Consider the following 26712-nt stretch of genomic DNA (forward strand, 5'->3'; position numbering starts at 1 on the left):
GAGTGGTGGCAGGGCCACTCCTTGAACCCTCTATGAGGCTGGGGTTATTCCCTGAAAGGTTAGTTTTAAGTTTTGACAGAAAGTTTTAGAGAGACAGAAAGATTGGAGGAGTGTTTAGGGTAATGTATGACAAGTGCTGTTGTGACGGGCACCCACCATGGGCCATCTGCTTTTACAAATAGGAACCCTAACTTCTTCCATTGCCTGGTATAGTTGGGGCTACTTCTGTTTTTTGTTTTTTTTTTTTTTTTTTGAGACGGAGTCTCGCTCTGCCGCCCAGGCTGGAGTGCAGTGGCCGGATCTCAGCTCACTGCAAGCTCTGCCTCCCGGGTTCACGCCATTCTCCTGCCTCAGCCTCCCGAGTAGCTGGGACTACAGGCGCCGCCACCGCGCCCGGCTAGTTTTTTGTATTTTTTAGTAGAGACGGGGTTTCACCGTGTTAGCCAGGATGGTCTCGATCTCCTGACCTCGTGATCCACCCGTCTCGGCCTCCCAAAGTGCTGGGATTACAGGCTTGAGCCACCGCGCCAGGCCTGGCTACTTCTGTTTTATCAGTGAAACCAGGAAGGCTCAGAGACCACATGGTCACCATGTGTGGTGAAACCAGGAGAACCTCAGGTCTGTTACCTCCAAGCGCATTTGCTCAGTGTATGAGCAAAGTCATTTGGATGGGCTGGCCTGCTGGGAGCAGAGGCTGCTAGAGACCAGAGAGATGAAGCAGGACCAAGTCAATTTAGGTGCTGGTGGCCTTGAATGTCAGACAGGTGGAACAGTGATACCATGTGTCATTTTGATGCTGGCCTGACACACGGTGGCTTTAGAAAAGGGACCTGTATAAAATATGTGTCCTGGTCATAATCAGATCTATCTCTAACATGACTGATACCCTTACCCCAAAGGAAAAGTTAAGAGATAAACCCTGAATTTCTGAATAAACAGTAAATGCAGTTATACTGCTGCTGAAAGCTGTTTAAGGTCTTCATGATAAATGACATTTTGATTTTAAATAACCATGTAAAATACAAGGTTATTTTTGTATTTCTACTGAGGCAAGTCAGTTTCATACAAGGGATTCTGTACAGGTCTGCTCGAGACTGAAGATGGGCACATCCACCATAGCCTTATGCACCGTGACCCTGACCTCACTTACCTCTGGCAGGGGGGCCTGTGTGCTGCGTGTTTGCTTGATGGCCTCCTCATAGCGGGGGGGATCTTTTGTCTTGGCGACTGGGCTCCCAAATAGAGAGTGCTGGACGACAAATTGCTGGGGTGGCGGGGGTGAACTAGGCTGTGTCAAATAAAGGAGGAGTGCATATTACATCTTGATAATAAACCCTCTCTTTTCCTGGCTAGACTCGGCTCTGCTGTTCTCTATGTGGTGGCCAAATCAGGGAATTCATGAGCAGGTTCTTTTAAGCACCTGTGAGGCTGACAGCACTGGTGGCCACCTCATATCACATCTTCACTGTGATAATCGCTGAGCTCCTCCTTCACAAGTTATCACTGAATTTTCAACAATTTTATCCCATTAATATTAGTCACTCCAAGCCCAAAGCACTAGGCTTTGGAATGATTTTATGCCCCTGTAGAACTGTCACAGATGCACAAGCCTCACAGGGTTACCTTGTTGGGTGTGTTAGGTCCATTTTGCAGGGATGGAAGCGGAGCATTTCTGGATTGAAGAACGCTGTTGGAGGCCTTATTGATAAAGGGCTGCTGGACAGCTGGAGCAGGATGTCTCTGATATGGAAGAACTGTATTTGATGCTGAGTTTGTGAAAACCTATAATGAATAAATGTTTCTCCATTAATTTGTTCTTTGGCTTTTCCTAATGAAGTAAAGAAAACCATGTTTTAGGGCAGGGGTCAGCAAACTTTTTCTGTAAAGGGCTGCAGAGTATATAGCTTACGATTTGTGGGTCACCTGGCCTCTGTTGTTACCACTTGGCTCTGCCATTGCAGCCTGAAAGCAGCCACAGATAGTACACAGATAAATGCGTGTGGATGTGTGCCAATGAAACTTTATCCACACAAACAGGCGGTGGGTTAGATTTGGCCCATAGGCCAGGTTTTGCTTACCCCTATTTTCGAGCATATGTGGTCCCTTTACGCAGTAACTTGCCTTTGATGGTGGTACAGACAGAGCTATGTGGAAAAACAGTGCTTGCTCTTTATAATTCTCCTCTTAAATGATAGCTGAGTTTCTTCTATTCCTCTCTAAGGTGAGCTCATCTCCTCTTTTTTTTTTTTTTGAGACAGAGTCTCGCTCTGTTGCCCAGGCTGGAGTGTAGTGGCGCACTCTTGGCTCATTGCAACCTCTGCCTCCCAGGTTCACACCATTCTCCTGCCTCAGTCCCGAGTAGCTGGGACTACAGGCACCCGCCACCATGCCCAGCTAATTTTTTGTATTTTTAGTAGACGGGGTTTCACCGTGTTAGCCAGGATGGTCTCGATCTCCTGACCTTGTGATCTGCCCACCTCGGCCTCCCAAAGTGCTGGGATTATAGGCGTGAGCCACGGTGCCCGGCCTACTCTCAAGTATTTAATGGCCATGACTAAGCTAATAATCCCGAGTCACTGCTCTGTTTCCAACCTTGCTCCCAGGCATCAAAGCCACTTACATCATCTTCCTAGGTATCTCAAATTAAAAATATTCCAAATGATTTTTCTCCTTTTTCCCCACTACCCCCTGCCTCTCAGCTTCTGAGGGAAAATAATTCTTGGTTCTGCCTTTTTAAAAACTTAGGTAAATAGGACTATCAGTAAACCCTGCTTTCTCCCTCAGTGTTCACACATCTCACTGACGCCTCTTGAATCTGCCGCTGCTCTCTGCTGTCCTGCGCCTGGCCCTCACTATCTATCACAGGAATTCTGCAGCAGCCTTGCGGCACAGACCCCCCATCACAACGTGTTCTCAAGGCATGGCCCCTACCACACTCATTGGCTCTCCTGATTTGGGTAAAACCCTAATCTTTGCCTGGCATGTAAGCTGCTTACTACTTGGCCCCCTTTCCATCCTACCTAAAACCTCAACCTGCTATGGTCACTGAATTTTCCAGTTTCTTGAAAATTTCTTCTAATACAAGCAAGGCCCCATTTAAAACTGGCCCCCTTTGGAGAGGCTATTTTCTGTTCTAACAGGCAAAGGTGAGAACTTCCTGCTGCGGAACTCCAAAATGTTTTGTTTAGCACCTCCATCAAGAGCCACAAGTTTTAGGGTCTTTTACAAATATGTGTCTATATTGCTGATATTGTAACTGTATTTCATAGAACTTGGTTTGCTCATAAAAATACTTAACACGTTCTATAATACTAATACTCCAAAAAACCTCTGTATTTCGTAAGCAGGAAAGTCTATGTGTATATACCTCAAACAGTACAACCTCGATGGTGATGAGTTCTGTAAATATACTCCTATTTGAAACAATTAAATTTCCTTATATTTGGTAAAAAATTACTTCCTTTACACTAGAAGTAATCATTCCTAATTCTAGTATCTTGACACTTAGTGAAAAAGCCCTTACTTATCCTATCTACATATTTTTCCCTTTCCTCCCTAAAACAAATTTTCTTAACATTTGAACATTTACTAAGCTTTTAATTACACTAAATGGTATTTTGAGCTTTCCCCAAACTCAGTAACATACAACCATGATTCCTTTAGCAGAGGAGATTCTGAAGCAGCACATCTGTTACATGTGACTGCTGCTTTCTGTCCCCAAAGCTGGTTTCACCCAGACAGTTCACACTATCCTGAGGCAGATCACAGGCACAACTCATTACCTGGGTTCTTTTATGTTGAAGAGTAAAACTCTGGGATTAATAATTTTCAAGGTTTAAAAGAGTAAGACCTATTTTTGAGGCCTAAGATTTTTCTAGCAAGGAGATGTGCACGTAGCTCCACCTACTGGCTACTGGGGAATGTGGGAGAAAGTTTTTGGTAGGTATTTGTGTAGAGGACACTGAATCCTAGACCACCAACTTCATTTTAAAGGTGAGGTAACTGACTCTCAGAGAAGGTAAGTGAATTTTGTGTGAGGCCAAACACCTAGGCAATGGTGAAATGGAATTGATGAGACCTTCTGGGCTCTTAATCTGAGATGGCAAAGTCTTACAAATGCATTTCAAGATCTTATTCAACATAAACATTTTGGGAGTATATTTTTCATCTTCAAATACCTTTTCCAAGGGAACAGCGTATCTTTTTTTCTACAGTATGTTTAATTTGAAAAAATTTATTTTAAAATTCAGTAAATTTAATATATGAGGATTGAAAACAAATACTTTTGAAACTTTCCCTTGGAAAAGGGGTTAACTGTGAAGGCAAGCTATCTTTCAGTAATGAAAAGCTTTCTCCATTCCAAATAACTGGGAAATCTGCAGCCAAACGGCATCTGACCTAAGGCTCATTCCATCGGAGATGGATCACAGAACAGAATGAACAGGAGCTTCCCAAGGCTAATTTTACGAAGACGCTTGTTGAATGGATGATTGGAGGGTGGTAAAAATCAGTGACAGTTTACTGCTTCTTGGCATTTACAAACCTTTCTGACTTGTTGAGGCTGACTGAGCACATGCTGTGGGAACGTGTCTTGTGTCTGAGGTACAGCTGGGGCCAAGCCTGAGGCCAAGGCAGCAGTTGGTATTTGTGTAGCAGTTGCTATCTGAGGCTGAGTCTGCATTCCTGCTTGTGGTGAAGTCTAGGGAGGTGAATTGAAAAAAAGTCAATTTAATTGTCAGAATCAAAGTTAGAAATCACAATTTAGATGTAGAATCACTGGTCACTTGGGGATTGTATCTAAATGAAGACCAAGGCTACAGATACACACTTCATCTGCACAGAAATCTGAACTTTAATGATTCTAAACCAGAGAGGGAAACACCAGACCAGTCATTGCATGCTCTTACTATTCCTAAGTAGCTAAGATTTTCATTTGAAAATTTTGAGAAAATGGAAATAATAAGAACCTAAGTTCTACACATAATAGCTCAGGTATTGTAATACTTGAAGAGCAACAAGGAAACTTGTGAGACCTAACTGTCCCAATTGCTTTTGGTAAGCTGCGTGTGCATTCCCTGGGAGCCGGCAAGGGGCCAGGGCGCCCTCAGACCCAAGGATAAAAACACGGTTCTCGTTTCTACTACAGCAATGGCAGATTTGCACCAAAAAATTTAAGGATTTATTATGGAATAGACTTTCAATTTTGCAGATACCCTAAAGATAAAACAGAGGAATTAGAATTTTTTGCATGTGCCAAAGGGTCTGCAGGCCCTGCCTCCTAACCACAAGGATACAAGATGACTCCTCTCGCCTGTTTCAGGTATTTGGGTGTCGAGGCTGAGGAGCACTGGTTCAAATGGTTTCTTGTTCACTCGTGGTCCATGTTTGGTTAAAACTTACCAAAACTGCATGACACAGAACAACCTCAGGCAAATACACAGGTTGTGTAGGCACAAAAGGGAATTTCATGCTCATCAGTGTTTTCTCATCTTTTTCAATTACATCCTCACTCCTAAATATTTGGTCATGTTTTCCTTAGTTTAGACATCTTCATATAAGCAGTGACTTTCGAGAACTAAATGTGGGAGGCAGAATACAAGAATGGGCATAAGAATAAAGGCTCTGCGGGCAGAACACCTGGGTTTAAATGCCAGCTCCATCCTTGGGGAACTCACTTGAGTACTCCTAGGCCTCAGCTCCTTATCCAGAGAGGGGTCGTATCACTTACATCTTCTAGGAGAAGGGAGGATGCAGTGAAGCCAGCCATTTAAAGTACTAGATGCTGTGCCTTGCCAGAAGAAGTGCTCAGCAGCAGAGACTATGATCACAATGATCAAGTCACTGGTGTGTAAAAAAAATGTCTGCATGGATGATACTGTGTTCATTCAAGGGAAAAGGTAACAGAACTAGAAAAGCACCCTGTGTTTGTTTTCACTATATAAAAAGTGCTAGATATTCAGATTTCTGAATAACCCTCTCACACATGCATATGTTTCCTCTGTGAGGTCTGCTCTGGATGCATTTATGAAAGAGCTCAGGTATGGTTCCTTCCTTAGCAGGGTTTGCATTCCAAGCATGCTGTAAGGCAAAGTAGTTAGAAGATACACTTCACACCTGGAGTTTGAGGCTGCCTACAGGGAGTTGCACTGAGGTGACACTCGAGCCCTGGATGGACACTGGGAGCAGGAGCTGAGCAGTCTGCGTGGTCAGTAAAGCCTGGGGCTGAGCAACAACAGCAGGCGGTGGCTGTCCCTGGGAACTCACATAAAACTGCGAGACGACACTCTGCTGCTCTGCCTGGGCCACAGGGACCTCTTGCTTGATAACTACAGCCTTTTTGGCAACAAGGGTCTGGCCACCTGTAGAGACGGGCTGGCCTACAGTGTGGCTGGCTACTGGGATGGGCTGCCTGGAGCTGGAGCAGTCGGGGAGTGAGGCCTCGTCTTTGATGGAGGAGCCAAGGCTGCTGTGCTTCTGATCTGACTTGTTGACAGAATGACCTGGGGCACTGGGCTGGGGTTCCAGGGGCCGCTGTTGCTGCCCTCGTTTTTCAACCTCAAGTTGCATTTTCAGCACTTCCACAAGCTTCTGCTCTTGTTCCAGTTTCCTCTTCAGTTCTTCGATTTGCTTCTCTTTCTCCTGAAGCTTGCGATCCTTCTCGGCTGCATCCAGTTCCAGGTTCGACAGAGTGCTGCTGGTAGGACTCAGACTGTCTTCATTATTTGTCATTCTCAAAGGAGATGAACTCAAGAACTGTGAAGGAGACATCATGGTCATAATCTCGGTGAAAGTGTCTGCCATATTTGTGTCATCGGTACTGAGACTGGACTGTTCCGAGGGAGATGGTGAAATGGGCAGAGGGGAATGAACATTTTCCACACGGGCTGCGTTGCTGGTTCCTGTAGATGGCAATTCTGCCTTGAGAGTAGAGACTGGGCTAGTCACAGTGTTGTGTAGTGTTGTAACCGGCAAGGCCACAGTGACTTCTGGGTTACTGGTGACAATGGCTGACGATGACACTGCCACGATGCCCCCAGCAGCAAGGCCGCTGCTGTTCACTTCCTGGTAGGGTTTCAGGCGCTCAATGAGGTCTGGTTTGGTGCCTGACACGGGCAGACCCCTTAACTTCAGTTCTGTCTTCAGTTCTGACACCTGGAGGTACAAACAAAGCAGATCTCTTGGTATTGGAGCTTTCTGGCAAATCTACAGTACACTTTTGTGATGGGAAAGGTGCCTATGTCTGTCAGACAACTCTGTGTTACTGCACACCTGAAAGTGGAACTGGTTTTCTATTTAAGCACACAGAAACAGATAACTACAGACTAGAAGTACTCGGAGCCAGTGATACAGTAAGGGTTTTTAGAGGGTAATTCCGCTTTTATGTCAAATCAGAGAGATACTACCAGGAATGATGACGGTACAGCTGCATTTACTGAGTAGCTGCCATGTGCAAGACACTGTTGGAAGTGATCTATTCTTTCCACTCGTCTTCACATGACCCTATGAGGTATCGGTATCATTATTCTTCCCATTTTACAGATCAGGAGGCAATGGGAAGAGAGAGGTTGCAGCACTCACTCATGGTACCACAGATAATAGAAGGCTGAGCTGTAATAGAAACCTAAAAAGGCTGGCCCTAGAGCTCGTATTCTTAACTGTTACATTTTCCTGCTTCTCCCAAACTTGGCATTGAGCAGGGAAGAAAAAAAAAATCACAGCCTCTGGAATACAGCAGAACTGGCAGGTGCCCGCACAAGGTACACACTCAGTAAACGACAGTTATTGGTTGCTTTAAAAGAAAATTTAGTGGAAGTAAAAAGAAAGTACCTTTATAAAGATGATCATATTGTTGGTAAAGTTGAATGTCTATTGAAAACTACGTAATGTCTGCTAGACAAATCTGGCAAATCATTTACATGTTTGTGGTACTCAGGGGTGAATAAGCTCCAGTTGGAATTGTCACCTTTAAGTCATCCAGGCTAGAAGGCAGAGGTCCTGGCTTTCTCACAGGAGCAGATGTATTCTGTCTTGGTGTGTTAGGTGTGGTATTGTTCAAAGCTGAATTCCCACTGTTACTAGTTTTGTCATTGAGTGGCCTTCAAAAGAAAAAGAAAATTAGAGTTTATAATAAAATAATTTCTAGATTTGACATTGTTTCTATTAACAAGTTGACTAACTTATGAAGAGAAAGATACCATGGTCATGGATTTGGAAGGCTGAATATTGTAAATATGCCAATTACATTAGATCTCAATGAAATCCCTGCAGGTTTTGTTTGTTTGCTAGCGTGGTGGAAATTTAGAAGGCGATTCTAAGCTTTATATGGAAATGCAAAGGACCAAGAATGACCACGAATCCTTGAAGAAAAGCAAAGCTGGAAGAGTCACACCACCAGACATCAACGCATAATTAACGTAGGATATTGCTGATACAGGGACAGAACGACAGGCAAATGATAGACTCCCAGCAAATCCAGAAACGGCCCTCTGCATACCTGGACCCTTGAGTTACCAAAAAGAGGACACCGTGATGTAGTGGAGAGAGGGCGGGACTTCTGATGGCACCACGCTACGCTGGAAATTCACACAGAAAAAACATGGCTCTTGATTGGCCCCACCTCACCTTGTTCCCAAAATCTACATGTGAATTATGAAAATCTTTCAGAAAAACAGAATAGAATCTTCATGGTCTTTGGGTAGACAAAGATTTCTTAAATAGGACATAAAAAGCACTAAGTAAAAGGGACATCTTTAAGACAGTGAAAAGTCAAGCCACAGTGCAGGACAACAGATCTGTAATATATATTTCTGACAAAGACCTCATATCTAAAGTATATAAAGAGGTCTTTTAAAATCAGTAAGAAAGAGACAGAAAACCCAGTGGAAAAGTAGGGGAAAAATCTCAGATGTATCACAAGAAAGCTTATCCCAATGGTCAATAAATTAAAGGAACAATGGTTCAACCTCATTAGGTATGCGGAAAACGCAAATCACAACAGAATAGCCCTGCATTTTCAGCGGAATTGCTATAATAAGTAAGACTGACACCAAGTACCTGGGACAACCACAACAATCACACACTGCTGGCAAAGGTGTGAATGATGCAGCTACTTTGGAAAACTGTACTAAAGAAAAACATCTTTTCTTTGAAACTTTTCTTTCGTAGTACTAAAGGAAAACATCTGCCTATCCTATGATCCTGCAATTCCATTCCTAGATAGACATCTAAAGAAAGACACATGTATGTATACCAAAAGACAGACTATTTGCTACGGGGTGATTCATAATAACCCCAACTGGAAACAACCCAACTATGCATCAAGAGTGAGTTGGATGGTTAAATTACGGTACAGTCAGCCACGAAATATTAAACAAAAAAAGAACTGCTATCGGCACCAACAAAGATGCTCCTAGGTATACTGTAAGATTGCATGTATATAAAGTTCAAAAACAGGCAAAACTATACTTTGGAAGGCCGAGGCGGGCAGATCATGAGGTCAGGAGATTGAGACCATCCTGGCTAACATGGTGAAACCCCGTCTCTACTAAAAAATGCAAAAATTAGCTGGGCGTGGTGGCGGGCACCTGTAGTCCCAGCTACTGTGGAGGCTGAGGCAGGAGAATGGCATGAACCCAGGAGGCGGAGCTTGCAGTGAGCCGAGATTGCGCCACTGCACTCCAGCCTGGGCGACAGAGCGGGACTCCGTCTCAAAAAAACAAAAAAACAGGCAAAACTAATCTCTGCAGATAGAAGTCAGGATCATCACAGAAAAGGGACACAAAGGGGGCTTTTGGGGTGCTGATAATGTTCTTGGTTTGAGTATTGGATACAGGAGTGTATTTATTTTTGTATCAATTTTCACTTACAATTTATGGACTTTTCTGTATGTAAGCTATACTTCAATTTAAAAAGCTTATTTAAGAGAAGTTGGTGCATCACTTGTCAAATTCTACTACAGTTAGGTGCTTTGTACTAATTTCCCTAAACTTTTAGTATTAAAACCAGATCCCCACCTAACATCTTCCAACTGTGATACTCTTCGTAACAGTGGTGTTTCCTTTCTGGATGGTTGGTACCATACAGCCGATTCCACTGCAGCTTCAGATTTGGTGCCGAAGCCAAGAGACTTGGAATTCCACATTCTGAAACAGGGATTTGAGGTGACAGTGCCTATGGGGTGACGGCCATAGTTGGGTGAGCTTTCTCTGAGGAGTTCTGGGAAGTCTGTGGTTGAAGCCAATGCTGGCTTTGTCAATAGCTAACTCTTGGCATTCACTTTGGGGGTATTCTAAAACCTGGCTGAATTTTGTTGAAGTTAAATACTTGAAATCTTTGGGATGAAGTTTCTTGTTATTGGATGAAATGACAAATATTTTATGCATCATTGTTCTCCTTTATAAAAATTCAACTGTAAAATCTCAGAGTTATGAAAACATTTTCTTTAAATCAATGTTCTCCACCTTATTTTCATTCATTAGTGTGAATGAGCCTTTTAGACATTTTTCTCCAAATCTCTCTCCCCATGAAGTTTCAACACCACATACTGCATGTATTTATGGACTGCACGTAAGTCTGTGCTTTATTACATAAGAGTAATCTCCCTGCTGAGCCACCTTTTGCTTCCTTGTGAATGGTATTATCCCCTTGAGAATGAATGTAATTATTCTACTCATGCTGTTTTTTTTTCCTGTTGAGATTCTATAATACTCTACCTATTATAATGAACAGTTTGGTATTTCGCTCAATCTTTAAAATAATATAAACATGTTATTCTATTTTTCTCCCAAATCATTAGAGGGAGAGAGAAAAAAAAAAGGAGAGGGTTGCTGATGAATGTGATTGGCAGATGAGAGACCTGAGTTCAGAGGGATGCAGTGGCCTTCGGGGACCTCCAGTGACTTCCCACTGTGCGGACAAGCTGGGCTGGACTAAAGCCCAGTCCATTTGGGTGCTTGCTCCTTTGTGGTGGCAAAGGGCTACATGATTCAGGTAAAATCCTACCACTATGGGCACTGTAGGACTTCCACATTCAGTTTCTTGTAATGGAATTTTGATAAATATAAACAGTGCGTTAGGAAACAAGGTCTCCATTTTTAGGATCTGGAAACTGAACAGGACTTACATTCTTTTTGTGGTTAAATAATACACAAAAACAAGTGTTCTTTCTCCTTCTAGTATCCTGGGTCTTTTTGTATGATAGTGTTCTTGGGTGAGCCTGGTTATTGTAGAGGTGCTGAATGTCTGAGGAGGAGAGGGGAATTGAAGCCTTAATGGAAAGACAAAGAACTGGTAACAGTTGAGCAAGCCCACACCTCTGATGGATTCTTCCCATCTACAAAGCCCAACCGCACAGCCAAATTCTTTCATTACAGAAAAGACTGTTTCAAAGATATCAAAAAAATCCTTTGGGATTTTCACCTTAACAGTGTCCTCATCTGGGAATGGGGTCAGTAACAGCAATTCCTCCTAGATTTGCAGCAAAGATGAGGATGATGCACAGTTTTAAGCACAATGCATTGTACATAGTAACTGTGAGCCATCATTACCATTATTATTATTATTGGTGCCCAAAGCCAAAGGAGGATGGCAGTGGAGGAGGCCTCCCTAGGGCCTGGACAAAGCTGCAAAGTAGCAGCAGCCTGTCTCTGATTCTCTTCCAATTCTCTTTGGTCTCTCCTGATTCCCTTCCAATGTCAATAGCTCACTTGGGCCTGCTTGCTGTTAAAATAGTAACTGGATACAAAGTTCTTTCTCTCTTCATCTCCATACCCTGATGTTTTAGATTTAAGTACTTCACAATTAGGTCTGAATTACTAACAGGTTTAATCTTCCTCAACATATCTGAATCTTAAGAGGGAAAAGAGGGGCTACCTATGAGGGAATGCTTAGGCTACATGTAGAAAACAGAAGTTTCTACAGATCATGTAATCGTAAGTTGAATGACTTGATCACGGCTAGTAATTTTTCATTGTCATGAACTTTTGCATCTTTTTCAAGAGTCAAATGAAAATATTTCTTTTTCCAGAAAAGTGAGGAAAATGAAGACAACATCTTTGCATTTTTATCTGTTTCCCAGAAAAAGCATACTGGGAATGTATATCCAGAAATTTTCTTTATTACATTAATTAAAATTAGCCATTGATGTCTTGCTGTGAATTCAGTTTCAGAAATTGTCAGAATTCACTCCCTTCTGTCCCCCCTAGTTGGGTTACAACTTTGAAAACACCTTTCTTCTTAGCAGTTGCTGGTCACCAAGGCCTTTAACTGTCTTCTGAAACACTCCCTCTGCTGTCAGAGCTCTTCACTGTCTCTAGACGTCCCTGCAACACCAGCATCCAGGTGTTCTTTCTTACATTGCAGCCTCACCACGTTAGCAGCCTGCTCTGAAGCACTCCGTTGTCTATCTGCTGTGTCGAGTAAGACTCTTCTGCCCAGCTTCAAGTCCCCTTAGACATTGGCTGTACTCGATTTTTGTCTTCCACTTTTTTTCTTAAAAATTAATCAGATTCTTTGTTTAGGCAATGTTTCTCATCTTCCAATGAAGAGAGGCACTACTTACCCTATTCTTTCCTCTGTACTAGTGCTCATAGCATTCCCCTGTGCCTGGAAAGGCCCTTCTTGAGCCTTCTATATACAAAGATCCTGCCTTTTCCACCAGGCTTTCCTTTGACCACTCCAGCTTTCATGCCCATCTTTCTCCTATTTTAGCTGTTTATCACAGGTCTTATACTACTTATGCTTTTCTCAGAGCATCTAGTACTTTTTTGGTGTTCTAATAATAGGCAAATCTGGATGAATAATTGTGAAAAGGCATTTCTAACTTGTAAAAATTCAGAACCTATTTTGGAGGACAGAAACTGGACTGGAATGCAGGCCATTCTCACCATGTGGACTTCAGACACTGTATGATAAGCTCTGATAACAAAGAAATGAAAATCATCACTGAGCACAAATAAATGACAATATTCAACTTTTGGTAACTTATAGTTCCTCATAAAAAACCACAGAGGCTGGGCGCAGTGTCTCAAGCCTGTAATCCCAGCACTCTGGGAGGCCGAGGCGGGTGGATCACGAGGTCAGGAGATTGAGACTATGATGAAACCCCGTCTCTCCTAAAAATACAAGAAATCAGCCGGGCGCGCTGGCAGGAGCCTGTAGTCCCAGGTACTCAGGAGGCTGATGCAGGAGAATGGCGTGAACTCGGGAGGCGGAGCTTGCAGTGAGCCAAGATCGCGCCACTGCACTCTAGCCTGGGTGACAAAGCGAGACTCTGTCTCAAAAAAAAAAAAAAAAAAAAAAACCACAGAAAACCCCGCGTCGAGGACAGCATGGGCCCCGCCGTACTTGAATGGTGCAGGCAGGATGGTCTGGTAGTTGTAGTGCTGCTTCTGCTGACTCAGGATCTGCAGCTGCAGGAACAGCTGCTGCTGCTGGAGCAGGCGGGCGTAGTTGGAGTCCATCTGCGGCTCGTTCTTCTCACCCTTCTGATCTGGTGGAATGTATTGGTGGTATTTTAACTTCTTTACCCGTGGTTTGGGATCTTTGCACTTTTTGCTACGGTGTTTGTCATTTGGATTCTTGGGATGGCTTTGCTATTTTTGAGAAAAAGAAAATAACATTTAAAGAGATGTCACCACATGAAATCTATTGTACTGTATGCCTAAATGATTTGAAATTAAAAAGAAATGTACCTTAGATACGGGTACAGCCACTTTGGAAAGCAACATGCTAAATCCATTTCAAGAGCCATGAAAACTTTTGCATATTAACTCTGACCAAGAAATGTTCTGCTGCTGCACTGTTCCCTCAGGGTATGGGCAAGGGCCTCAGCATGAGCTATTCAAACTCAATGCACACTGACCTTGGGTCTCCTGTGTGAACACGCTACCAAGTGCTTACACATATAATCTCCTAGTGAAAAACAAGCTGCATGCTAAATATCCAATGGGAAAAGATTAAGTATACTTCACCAAAACCATGTAGCAGCTAAAAATTCTGTAGAGAATATGTAAAAATGAAAAAATGCTTACAATGAGAAGAAAACAGAATATAAACTATCTCTAAGGAATATAACACAAAAACTAAAATACTGAGTGTGACATGAACATGAATTTAAACATTTTTCAAAAATATTACATTTTTCCTTTGAAACTGGGATGTGAGACCATGTATCTCTCATCTTAAGATTAGGAATCAGATGATGTTTTCTTGAGTTCTTGTTGTTTTCTCAGTTTTTAAGTTATCAGATCACTTTATACTTTTCAGTATTCAGATTCTAAGATAGCTTCATTTGAAAAAAACCCACCCAAACAAAAAATATAGGAATGTATTCCTAAGCTTCTTTAGGGAACATATCCAACTTAATACAAAGACTTTGAGAAGTACTTAATTAAATGGAGCTATGGTTATGATCACATCATATTCATATCCAAAGAATTAGGACACTGCAATCAAAGAAGAATAAAAACTCACTGCATTCTGCAGGTTAGGAATAGTCTCATTTCTAATGTTAGGCTATTCTAACATTCATAGAATATGACTATTAACATTCTTTTTTATATCCTTCCTTTGGATATGTTTTAATATAATTGGGATGATACCATATATGCTTATTAGAAACGTGCCTTTCTCTCTCTTCACTTGATATGTCATGAATTCTTAAACCCCTTTATAAAAGAATGATTCTGCAACAAGATTTTTACGGCCATTTTTACATAACAGTTTGCGGACATAGCCAGCGGGGTGCTGGAGCCAGCTCTTACTCATGAGAACCAAATGTGTGCTTCTTCTCCCTACTCCCCATTCAGCAATATCACATGGGTAGCCTGAAACTGGCCACTGTGGGAATATTTACACCATGGGAATTGGCAAAGGTTATAATCTGCCTTCTGAGCCCAGTCAGTTATTAAACATTTACTGCAATACTACTGGACATAATATAATCCAATTAACTAGGAGCCTATTTTTAAATGCTGGTAAATAAGAATTTATAAAAAGTAATTATGTATTGGAAATGATTGGTTCTTGTTAATCTCATCTCATGCTTTCAGACTTGAGCATCAGGACCTGGCCTCCTCCTAGTTCTTTACTGACTCCTATGACACATCTGACACTCCCACTGCTCTTTTACTTTCTTCAACATTACTTCAGTCACTGTTCTTGATGATTTTAATATCCACATGTACATTCCTTCTAACATTCAGGTCTCTTAGTTCCTTGACTTCATTGCTTCCAGATATCTCATCTCCTCTCTCAGCCAGCCACTGTGTGATGATAGCCTAGATCTCAGAATTACTTGAACCTCCCTTGCTTCCCAGCATCCCAATCTCTGATACCCACCATGTGTTTTGTCAATTCACTCCATCCAGGATGCCAACTACAACAATTATTTGATGCCGCTGAGACCTACAATCCCTTTCTCTTACAACCTTTACATGTTTCTCACCTCCCTCCCTACCCAGCTATATCCAACGGTCCCCTCACTTGCACAGTCCCCTCTTTGTCATACATACCTGGCAAAACCCTTATCTAATTAATTCTGTCTCCTTCTGTTTCTCGACAGTGGCTCTACTGATGTTTTGAGCTAGGTAATTATGTTGTGGGAACCCATCCTGTACACTGTTGGATGTTCAATGGCATCCTTGGCCACCACCCATTAGATGCCCCTAGCAACGTCCACCCACCCACCTCGTCCCCCGCATTGTGACAACCAGAAACATCTCCAGAAATTGCCAAATGTCTGTGGTGGGAGGCAAACTTACCCCTGCTGAGAACCAGTGGTCCACTTCATGCCTGTACTCATATAACTGAAAGTGGCTACAGGAAAAACATAAAATCATGCTGACAAGTCTCACTTTAAACTCGTGACCACCAACTTCAAGGGTTCATCAGTGCTACCTGGCCATCCTGTTACATTTTTCTGGTCCTTTAATTTTCCTACTCTTCTAGAATACTGCCTATCTTTTCTTCTCTCGCTAAACCTTTAGTATTTCACCCCCATCCTTACTGTCAACTGATGACCTCGCTGCCTAAACATGGAGAACAACATGTAAGGGATCAGCACAGAGCTGAGTGCCTGCCGGCACCGAGACTCTGCACTTTCCTTCCTGCTGGTGTTGCTGTCTCAGGCTGGCCCTTCCCTCCTCAACTGGATTCTGTGTTCCCTTGCCCACACCTGGCTGTGGTTCCCCATTCTTCTCCTGGATCACTCCACTGGATCACAAACAGCCTTCCTTGACCCTACAGTCCAATAAAGCTACAGACCCATTTCTGTGAGCTCTCAAGAAAAGCTTTCTGTAACACCATCTCCAGCTCTGCCTTTCAGGCTCTCTCGTGCCCACTCCAACTAAGTTTTCAGAAACTGTTCTTGTCAAGGTCGCTGTGCTTCAGCGTTAAACCAAGGCCAGTTCCCAGCACTCATTTTAACTAAGGCACAGCAGCCTTGATACATTTAGTCTCTCCCTTCTTGAAACATCATGTCTGGCTTCAGGGCTGCCTTGCCTCACTCTTGCTGGCTGTTTTTGCTGAGTCTCCTTTGCTGGTTCTCCTCTCGAAAATGGAGGTTCCCAAGGACTCACTTCTTACACAGCTTTTTCACCTGTACTTAGACCGTAGGTAATTTTACTGGGTTTCATGGCTTTAAACACCATTTATACACTGATGACCCACATTTCTATTCCCAACCTAGACCTCTCTCCTAACGTCTGCACTCATCTATCCAGCTGCCTCTAGGACATGACGAGAGGTGCCTGTACAGCATCTCACACTCCAGGTGTACTCCTTTCCATTACAGGATGTGGCAACTGCAAGTTGCTAGTCGCTTAGACATACAACAGTAGATGGTTCACAACTCCTTCTCTTCACACCACACATCCAACTTGTCTACAAATCCGGCCAGCTTAGCCTTCAAATACAGTCAAAATCCAACCACTTCTGTTATCTCGCCAGCTGCCACTGTCTCCTGCTGTGCATTTTACCTGTCTCTGCTTCTACCTTTGTGCACTACTCTTTCTAACACATCAGCTCAAAAATCTTCCAGCACCTTCTTCCCTTAGTGGTAATACAAAGCCTAACTTCTTACAAGGCTCTACAGATGCTGTTCTCTGGCCATACCCTGTCTGCCTCCGCCATTGCTGTTGGAGTCAGCAATGGTGGAGGCGCTCATACTGGCTGCCTTGGTCAAACTTTCTTCCCATAGGTATCTTCATGGCTCACACCCTCACTTCCTTTAGATCTTCTTTCAGATCTCCAAATGTCATCTGCATATCCCCAGACCACTTCAATTAAAAGACACGTCTCTCCTTGTCTCCCCAGCACCCACATCCTCACATTATTCATCACCACCTGGCATACTCTATGTTAGTGATCTTTTGTTCCTTGCTTTATTCCTAGTACCCAGAACAGTGCCTGGCATGCTAACTGTTCACTTTAATTATCAGGCACTTAAAGTATATACCTCGATGTCAGAAAACACTTTTATTCCTTCACCATCTCACAAATGAACGGGGTTTAGGATAATTTATACTCAAAATGGGGTTCGAGTATAACTGTTGTGGAGTGATAAAATAATTGACCCAGCCACAGTCCAGAAGGCACCTGTAGAGGAGGGGCACAGAAACATAGTAACTAGTGTTCCTCAGATGGAATCTGCTATTACCTATCAGCCCCCAAAAGCGAAGGATGGGAAACAGCTTTCCTCATAGAAATACTGAAAGAATTCTGGTCTGTTTCCTAATGTTTTCTGCTAAACTATTCCTCACTTTATTCTCCTCACCCACCTTATCTACAAGTTCTAAGCACAATTCTAAAAAGTTTAAATCTGTTTTTCTCTTGTTTTATCTTAGTGGCCTGGGTGGCAGAACTGGGGCTTTCTGCATAGCCCTAGAAGTCTTTTTTTTTTTTTTTTTTAAAGAGACAGGGTCTTGCTCTGTCACCCAAGCTGGGGTGCAATGGTGTGATCGGAGCTCACTGCAGCCTCAAACTCCAGGGCTCAAGTGATCCTCTTGCCTCAGCCTCCTGAGTAGCTGAGACTATAGGCATGCACCACCACCTCTGGCTTTTACATTTTTTTGTAGAGATAGTGTCTTGGTATGTTGCTTGCTATGTTGCCCAGACTGTTCTCAAACTCCTGGCCTCAAGTGATCCTCCCACCTCAGCCTTCCAAAGCAATGAGATTACAGAGGTAAGCCACTCCATCTGGCCCCTAGTGTTTTAAACAGACCAAAATTTGTGCCATTTTTCTATGACTATAGCACAATTTCAAACATGAAGACCCCAGTCTAGCAAGTCTTTACATGGCTTGGTTTTTGACACTTTGGGCTAAAAGGCAGGCTGAGCAAGTTGGATAAATGCCTTTGTCTTCCATTCACAAGGCGATAGACAGAGTCACAAATAAAGCCACCAAACCCACGGTGTATCCAAAGTACCCACCTTTACCAGCGCTGGGCCAGACTTTGCTGAGGACACAGTGTTTGTGGGGAGGACAGGAGCTGCAGGCCGAGGGGGAGGCTGATCTGCAGTTGGAGGAGTTTTCAAGAATTCAGGAACTGTTGGGGACACTGAAGCAAACTGAAGGAAAAGACAAAAAGGAACAAGTCTGTGAAATTAATGATCATAAAAACAGAAAAATTAGAATTACAAGAGAATGACCTAGTTTTTAAGTCCACTAGAAAAGAAGCAAAGGAAAAATATATGTCTGAGGCCAGATGGTGGAATAACATGCTTTACGCCTCAGTGGAGCCAATCATTTAGTCTTTGCTCCAAGAGCAGTGAAGAACTAAACCCAAGTAAGGTTAGATTGACGACACCGGAGTATTTTCTCAAAAAGACAGTCAGAAGCACTCTTTATTGGCAGGGAAAGAAAAGTCCAAGACACTTTTATATATGATCAAAACAATACATGGTATTCTTTTTTTTTTTTTTTTTTTGAGACGGAGTCTCGTACAGACTGGAATGCAGCAGGGCAATCTTGGCTCACTGCAACCTCTGCCTCCCGGGTTCAAGCAATTCTCCAGCTTCAGCCTCCCAAGTATCTGGGACTACAGGCATGCACCACCACACTCAACTAGTTTTTGTATTTTTAGTAGAGATGGGGGTTTCACCACATTGGCTAGGCTGCTCTGGAACTCCTGACCTCAAGTGGTCCACTGCCTCAACCTCCCAAAGTGCTGGGATTACATGCATGAGCCATTGTGCCCGGCCAATATATGGTATTCAAAAAGTCCCTTTGCTATATAGGTCATGCTGACCCTGGCTGATCTAAACATGACGTTCATGCTTCCCTGCAGAGCCTGGTGAATGCCTGTATCACACTTGACCCACCCTCCGGCAGCATCCTTCCCGAATGCCCATGCCCCCCATGTGTCCGTAAATGTGCTTACACCCTCAGTTCCTCTCTCCAAATCTGACTAGAACTCTCATTAACCATATTCCCCCATTTCTTGCAACAGAAGATTTGAAGAATATATTTTGGGAAGGTTGACCTGTTTTACTGACAATATTACCTCTCCATACTTAAAACAAGAAGTTACTTTATTACCCAGGCCAAAATCAACAATTACTGAATCTCAGTTTGGGGTCACATATTAACAAAGGAAGCTACAGAAGTCTTTACTAGGTTTTATCAATTCTCACCAGCAATCTACTTTACATAGATTTTAAGTATTCGTTTATTGTAAAGAACAAATAAACTAGTCAAAATTTACATATTGATTACTACTTGGGACTAACTTATACCAGCCTTATCTTAAGGAAAAATGTCCTCCTTTACCACTTCCACTTCCCTGAACAACTCTTGAATTCATCACACCAACAATCAAAATCTTGTTAAAGTATTTGCATTTTAAAATAGCAAACTGTATTTTTCCTTCCTAAAATAAATGACCTGAAAACTTGGAGGGCTATTAGCAGCATGAAATATGAACTTTGGCACATACTGGTTAACTCAAACAAATATTTGTTTAATTGATGAATGGGCATTCCTTCTGGCTTTACTCACGCTAGGTCACGTTCTCAAGCCCAGCTGAGACCGTGTGTGTGCGAGTGTGCAATTAATCGTGCATGCCCGTGTCAGCTCTCTTGCTCCCTGAGGCTTCAGCTAATTTCAGCTTTTCAGTTATTAGTAACTGTGAGTGTTGACAATATGAAAGACCTTACTTTGAAAGACGGCTGCATTCAATTTCATTTTTAAACAGAAATGAAGGGAAAGGGCTCATCTAAGAGACTGGACACCTATGTTCCAGCAGACTTCTGACCGCAAAGAGCCCTGATACATCTGGATCCTCAGTGAATCTCTGACCAACCAACACTCACACAAAGTGGAAGATTATGTTAGCTGATCAATTCTTTACTGAATATGACTTTACGTGGTTGGTTTTCCTTTCACCTTGCATATTTTTTTGAAATGGGGATACTTATCTGTGGGTCAATGTTCACAGAGAGGAAAACATTCCTTGGCTATTATGTAACTGGTGTGTGAAGCAGACTAAAATGTTTGAATTCTGAACTGTATATAGATTTCCTGGCATATAAATCCTACTTACCTGGCAAGCTATTTTACCAGTACAACCCCCACTGACTGAGGATAGTGTGATGAATTTGAGAGCAGTAAGTGTTAATCATATGAAAAATAATCCAGGAACATGGATGTGGTATCAAATGTAATATTTATGTCTTGCCTAAATTTCTAGACTGTGCCTAACTGTAGCCTTGATTACTGATACACCTATCTTATTAGCTCTTTTGGTATTTCAGCATGACTTTACTACCCAGAAAACCACAGATTCCAGCATAACACAAGAATAACCCAACTGAAATACAGGGATTGTTGACTCTACCTAATCTAAAGATAAATATATCAAAACTTCTAATTTTGCCAGCCATTTTAATGTGCTTTACAAAGGACCAAAACACAACAAAAGCCCCTCCCTTCCCCTACCAAACCCCACTTAGACCATATCAAGGGCTCAGGCTCCTAGTGGCTAAAGTTAGCAAAAGAATCTAAATGTGAGTAATTCTGAAGTGACGTATTCCGAAAAGGATTAAACGAGTATCAGGCCTGGAGCTGTGGGCCATTATGGTAGCGAATGAATGCAGGAACAGAAAACCAAATACCACATGTTCTCACAAGTGGGAGCTAACTAATGAGAACACATGGACACATACAGGGGAACAACATACACTGGCCTTCTTGAGCGTAGAGGGTGGGAAGAGGGAGAGGAGCAGAAAAAATAACTATTGAGTATTAGGCTTAGTACCTGGGTGACAAAAGAATCTACATCAAACTCCTGTGACACACAATTTATAAATACAGCAAACCTGCACATGTACCTGTGAACCTAAAATAAAAGTTAAAGTATTCAGGCCATAGAGATACTTAAACTTACTTTGTTCCATATAGTAAATTCAGCAATATGTCAAATTCTTAAAAGAATACTTTTAAGATTTAAAATGTAAATAGGTTTAAATTGCCACCAAGACCTAAGTTCAACTTATGTTCTACAAAAATTTAATTTCAAAATGATTCTGAATTGCTTCCCCAAAGAAACAAAAAAAGCTGCAAATTTTGCTTTGTCTTATTGGATCCGACTACTGTTTCATTACAGGTTACAGGTCTCAACAAGGGCCAGATCTTTAATTTTCGTCAGAAACCCATATAAGACAATGTCAGAAAGACGGTTTTTAATGGATATTTATGCATTAAAAAAAAAAAAACTAAAAAGGCACTGTTGATCATAAAGACTGACTTTTCTCCTACTAGAAACAGCTACAGGAAAGCTTTGCCACAATATAAAAAAACAGAAGTCAGAGCAAACCTCTCAGCTGATTAAAGCTCTATCCTGTTTCAGATGCCTGCACCGTTCCTGCTGCAAAATGCAGTGCACAGGCCGAGGGCCAGTCATTGCTTCCGGACTGTTCCTTTTTATTAGAATTTCTTTATGTGGTCTTGAGGGACAGAAACTAGATACTTAAAAACAAAGCTTTTCTGTATTACAGATTTTACGTCAATAATAAATGTTTTTAATTTAGGATGCAGCAGAGTTCTTAACTAAGATGGCAATATGCAAATAAGAAAGTCAAAATGCAATTACTCTTTAAATATTGTTTTCATATTCTAATCCCCAAATAAAATGAAAAATGAACGAGTTGAATAAAACAAAAATCACACATTGTATGTTTAATAGATGAATATTTTATGTAAAACTCTAGCTTTGTTAAAATGTATCACCTAGCACTGACCATTTGTTCCTGTAATATATAAGTTTAAGCATTTCACTTTTAGAATAAGTAACTGAATATTAAAAGTGAATTTCCTTGCACAGAATCTAGTGCTTCATGACCTGATTGGTAGTGAGGATGTGCACGTATCCCTGCTTTAAAAGTGCATTTAAAAAATTATACTAAAATGTATATAACATAAAATATACTATTTAACAATTTTTAAGTATATGGCATTAATTACATTTATATTGTTCTGCAACCATCACTACCAGAACCTCCAGACTGGTTCATGTTCCCAAGCAAACTCTATACCTTAACCAGTGTCCCCCTGGTTCCACATTCCCCTCACCCCCAGGCAATCATCATTTTCTTTTCTGCCTCTATGATTTTTACTATTCTAGAATCTTATATAAGTGGAATCATACAGTATTTGTCTTTTTGTGACTGGCTTGTTTCATTGAACATAATGCTAGAGTTTCATTCATGATGGATTGCAGAATCTCCTTCCTTTTTAAAGGCTGAATACTATTCCAACATACATGTATAGCACATTTTGTTTATCCATTCATCTGGCAGTGGACATTTGGGTTGCTTTCACATTCTGGCTATTGTGAATGTTGCTGCTATGAACAGGGATATACAAGTATCTTCTGATCTAATGATCTAATTCCTGTTTTCTATTCTATTTTTTTTTTTTTTTTTTTTTTTTTGAGATGAAGTCTAGCTCTGTCGCCCAGGCTGGAGTGCAGTGGCACGACCTCAGCTCACTGCAACCTCCACCTCCCGGGTTCTAAGAGATTCTCCTGCCTCAGTCTCCTGAATAGCTGGGATTACAGGCATGTACAACCACGCCCAGTTAATTTTTGTATTTTTAGTAGAGATGGGGTTTCACCATGTTGGCCAGGATGGTCTCGATCTCCTGACCTCGTGATCCGCCCACCTCGGCCTCCCAAAGTGCTGGGATCACAAGTGTGAGCCACCGTGCCCGGCCCTGTTTACTTTTGGGTATATACCCATAAGTGGAATTGCTAGTTCATTTAGCAATTCTATTTTAATTTTTTGAAGACTGAACACTGTCCACAGTGGCTATACCATTTCACATTCCCACCAACAGTATACAAGAGTTCCAATTTATCCACATCCGTCCAAACTTATTTTCTGTTCTTTTGATAGTAGCCAATGTGATGGGCATGAGGTGGTATCTTGTGGTTTTGATTAGCATTTCCTTAATGATTAGTGATATCTAGTATCTTATTAGATGCTTACTAGCCATTTGCATATCCTCTTAAGAAAGATGTCTATTCAAGTCCTTTGCCCTTTTTTTTTTTTTTTAAGATAGATAGACTGCAACAAAAACCACATTCAAACCTTTGCCTCTTTGGAACCAAATTTTTTTGTTGTTGAGTTGTGGGAGTTCTTTATGTACATTAGATATTAGTCCTGTCTTAGTCTGTTTTGGATTGCTTTAAAAAGTATTTGGCTGGGCATGGTGGCTCACGTCTGTAATCCCAGCACTTTGGGAGGTCGAGGCAGGCGGATCACGAGGTCAGGAGATCGAGACCAGTCTGACCAACGTGATGAAACCCTGTCTCTACTAAAAATATAAAAATTAGCTGGGCATTGTGTTGCGCACCTGTAATCCCAGCTACTCAGGAAGCTGAGGCAGGAGAATCGCTTGAACCTGGGAGGTGGAGGTTGCAGTGAGCCGAGATTGCGCCACTGCACTCCAGCCTGGGTGACAGAGCGAGACTATGTCTCAAAAAAAAAAAAAAAAAAAAAAAAAGAGGCTGGGTAATTTATAAAAGAAAAGAGGTTTATTTGGGTCATGATTCTGCAGATTTTGCAGGAAGCATGACACCAGCATGTGCATCTGGCAAGGCCTCAGGCTGCTTCCACTCATGGTGGGAGGGAAATGGGAGCCAGTGTACAGAGATTACAGAGCAAGAGAGAGCAGGGAGGATCCAGGCTTTTCTTTCTTTTTTCTTTTCTTTTCTTTTTTTTTTTTAACAAGTTCTTTCTCATGGGAACTAATGCAGTGAGAATTCATTTATTTCCAAGGGAGGCCGTTAATTTATTCATGAGGGATCTGCCCCCATGACAGAAATGCATCCCATTAGGCCCTACGTCTAACAAATGGGGATCAAATTTTGACATGAGGTTTAGAGGAGACAAATATCCAAACCATAGCAAATCCTTATAACATATGATTTGCAAATATTTTCTCCCATTTTTTGGATTGCTTTTTTACTCTGTTGATGTCCTTTGATGCACTGAAGTTTTCTTCTTGCTTCTTTCTTTTAAGAGACAGGTTCTTGCTCTGTCACCCAGGCTGGAGTGCAGTGGTGCTTTCATAGCTCAATGTAACCTTGAACCTGGGCTCAAGTCATCCTCTCATCTCAGCTTCTGGAGTAGCTAGGACTATAGGTGCACGCCACCATGCCCAACTAAGTTTTTTTTTTTTTTTTTGCGAGGGAGTCTCGCTCTGTCGCCCAGGCTGGAGTGCAGTGGCCGGATCTCAGCTCACTGTAAGCTCCGCCTCCCGAGTTCACGCCATTCTCCTGCCTCAGCTCCCGAGTAGCTGGGACTACAGGCGCCTGCCACCTCACCCAGCTAGTTTTTTGTATTTTTTAGTAGAGATGGGGTTTCACGGGGTTAGCCTGGATGGTCTCGATTTCCTGATCTCGTGATCCACCCGTCTTGGCCTCCCAAAGTGCTGGGATTGCAGGCTTGAGCCACCACGCCTGGCCTAAGTTTTTTAATTTTTATTTTTTGTAGAGATGAGGTCTCACACTATGTTGCCCACGTTGGTCTTCAGCTCCTGGCCTCAAGGGATCCTCCTGCTCTGACCTTCCAAACAGCTGGGATTACAGGCATGAGTCACTATGCCTGGCCAAAACGTTTTGAGGAAATGTAATTACTTTTTCTTTTGCTGCTTTGGTGTCATATCCAGGAAACCAATCCAGTGTCATGAAGCTTTCCCCTATATTTTCTAAGAGTTCCATAGTTTGTTATTAGATTTAGATCTCTGTCTATGGAGTTAATTTTTGCCTGTGATGCTAGGTAAAGGTCCAACTTCATTCTTTTTTGCATGTGGATATCCAGTTTTCCCAGTACCATTTGTTGATGAGACTATCCTTTCCTCACTGAATGGTCTTAGCACCTTTGTTGAAGATCATTTGATCCCATATCTAAGGGCTTATTTCTGGGCTCACTGTTCCATTCTATTTATCTATCTTATGCCAATACCACCGTTTTAATTACTGTGTCTTTGTAGTAAGTTTCAAAATCAGGAAGCATGAGACCTCTAACTTTTTTAAAATTCAAGACTGTTTTGGTTTTTCAGGATTCCTTAAGATTTTTCTATTTCTGCAAAAATCAACATTAGAATTTTGACAGGACTGTACTGAATCTGTAGATTGTTTGGGGTAGTATTGACATATTAAAAATATTAAGTCTTCTATGAACACAGGATGTCTGTGTTTGATACTTTGTAGTGCCTTGTTTTGATTCCCTTCTCCTCTCCTTTTGCATTGTAGGAAAATAGGCTGTTGCATGGCCAAGAGTGTCTGATGCCATCTTGAAACAAAACTACCATGATGACTGGTGGTTGGCCCCTCCACAGCAAGGTATTCTGCAGTAAGGTCTTTAAACAATGCCTATAGCATAGATAACCCCTCATAAAGATGCTATCAAACTTCCCCAGTGGTCACGTCTTGACAAGAAAGTCTGAAGGTGTGACCAGCTGCACATGTTTTATCCGAAAAGCTTGCTATATAAAGAATATCTCTGGGAGGCTGAGGTGGGTAGACTCCCAGAGCTCAGGAGTTCGAGACCAGCCTGGTCAATATAGCGAAACCCTGTGTCTACAAAATTAGCCGGGAATGAATGAACGAATGAATGAATACTTTCTGGATGGTAGGTGTGGACAGCCACCCGAGACATTGCTTCTGTTTTTAAGTTCCTATAAAATATTTCTCTCTGAGAAACTGGATTTTTCAGCCTCTTTCTTTGGCCTCTGAGTTTCCTCAGCTTTTGGGGGTAGGGCTGTTCAGATTCTACAAATTTTTTGTTTGTTTCCATAGGAATTACAAATAGTATCTTAGAATTATGACATTCTATCTTACATTGATAACAACTTCAGTCACATAAAAAAATGCTACTTCTTTACAGCTTCACCCCCTCTATGTTATTGACGTCATTCACAAACTACGTAGTTATATACTGTGTGGCCACTAACATAGATTTGTAATTCTTAATGAATGTGTCTTTTAAATTCTGTAGGAAAAAAAGTAGAGTTACAAACCAAAATTATAATATTGTTTTCATATTTGCCCACATATTACCTTTCTTTCTTTCTTTTTTTTTTTTAGATGGAATTTTGCTCTTGTTGCCCAACCTGGAGTGCAAAGGCGCGATCTTGGCTCACCACAACCTCCGCCTCCTGGGTTCAAGCGATGCTCCTACCTCAGCCTCCCGAGTAGCTGGGATTACAGG

General features: G+C 42.0%; 1 protein-coding gene across 10 annotated transcripts in view; it reads right to left on the reverse strand.

The window, feature by feature from the left end:
* The window catches only part of MRTFB (myocardin related transcription factor B), a 205678-nt gene that overhangs the window by 13770 nt on the left and 165196 nt on the right, over positions 1-26712 (reverse strand). For 8 of the 10 annotated variants that reach the window (XM_050774066.1, XM_050774068.1, XM_050774065.1 and 5 more), the window contains 7 exons: positions 18430-18567; positions 13345-13592; positions 7964-8096; positions 6115-7152; positions 4544-4699; positions 1624-1782; positions 1151-1288 (listed from right to left, as the gene is read on the reverse strand). In XM_050774066.1, coding sequence (XP_050630023.1) covers positions 1151-1288; positions 1624-1782; positions 4544-4699; positions 6115-7152; positions 7964-8096; positions 13345-13592; positions 18430-18567 — 2010 coding nt within the window. Of the gene's footprint in view, positions 1-1150; positions 1289-1623; positions 1783-4543; positions 4700-6114; positions 7153-7963; positions 8097-9325; positions 13011-13301; positions 13593-18429; positions 18568-26712 lie in introns of those variants that run through there. The other 2 variants (XM_050774070.1, XM_050774075.1) reach the window with 2 other exon arrangements.

This window comes from Macaca thibetana, chromosome 20, assembly GCF_024542745.1.
Source record: "Macaca thibetana thibetana isolate TM-01 chromosome 20, ASM2454274v1, whole genome shotgun sequence".
In the NCBI taxonomy this organism is placed as follows: domain Eukaryota; kingdom Metazoa; phylum Chordata; class Mammalia; order Primates; family Cercopithecidae; genus Macaca; species Macaca thibetana.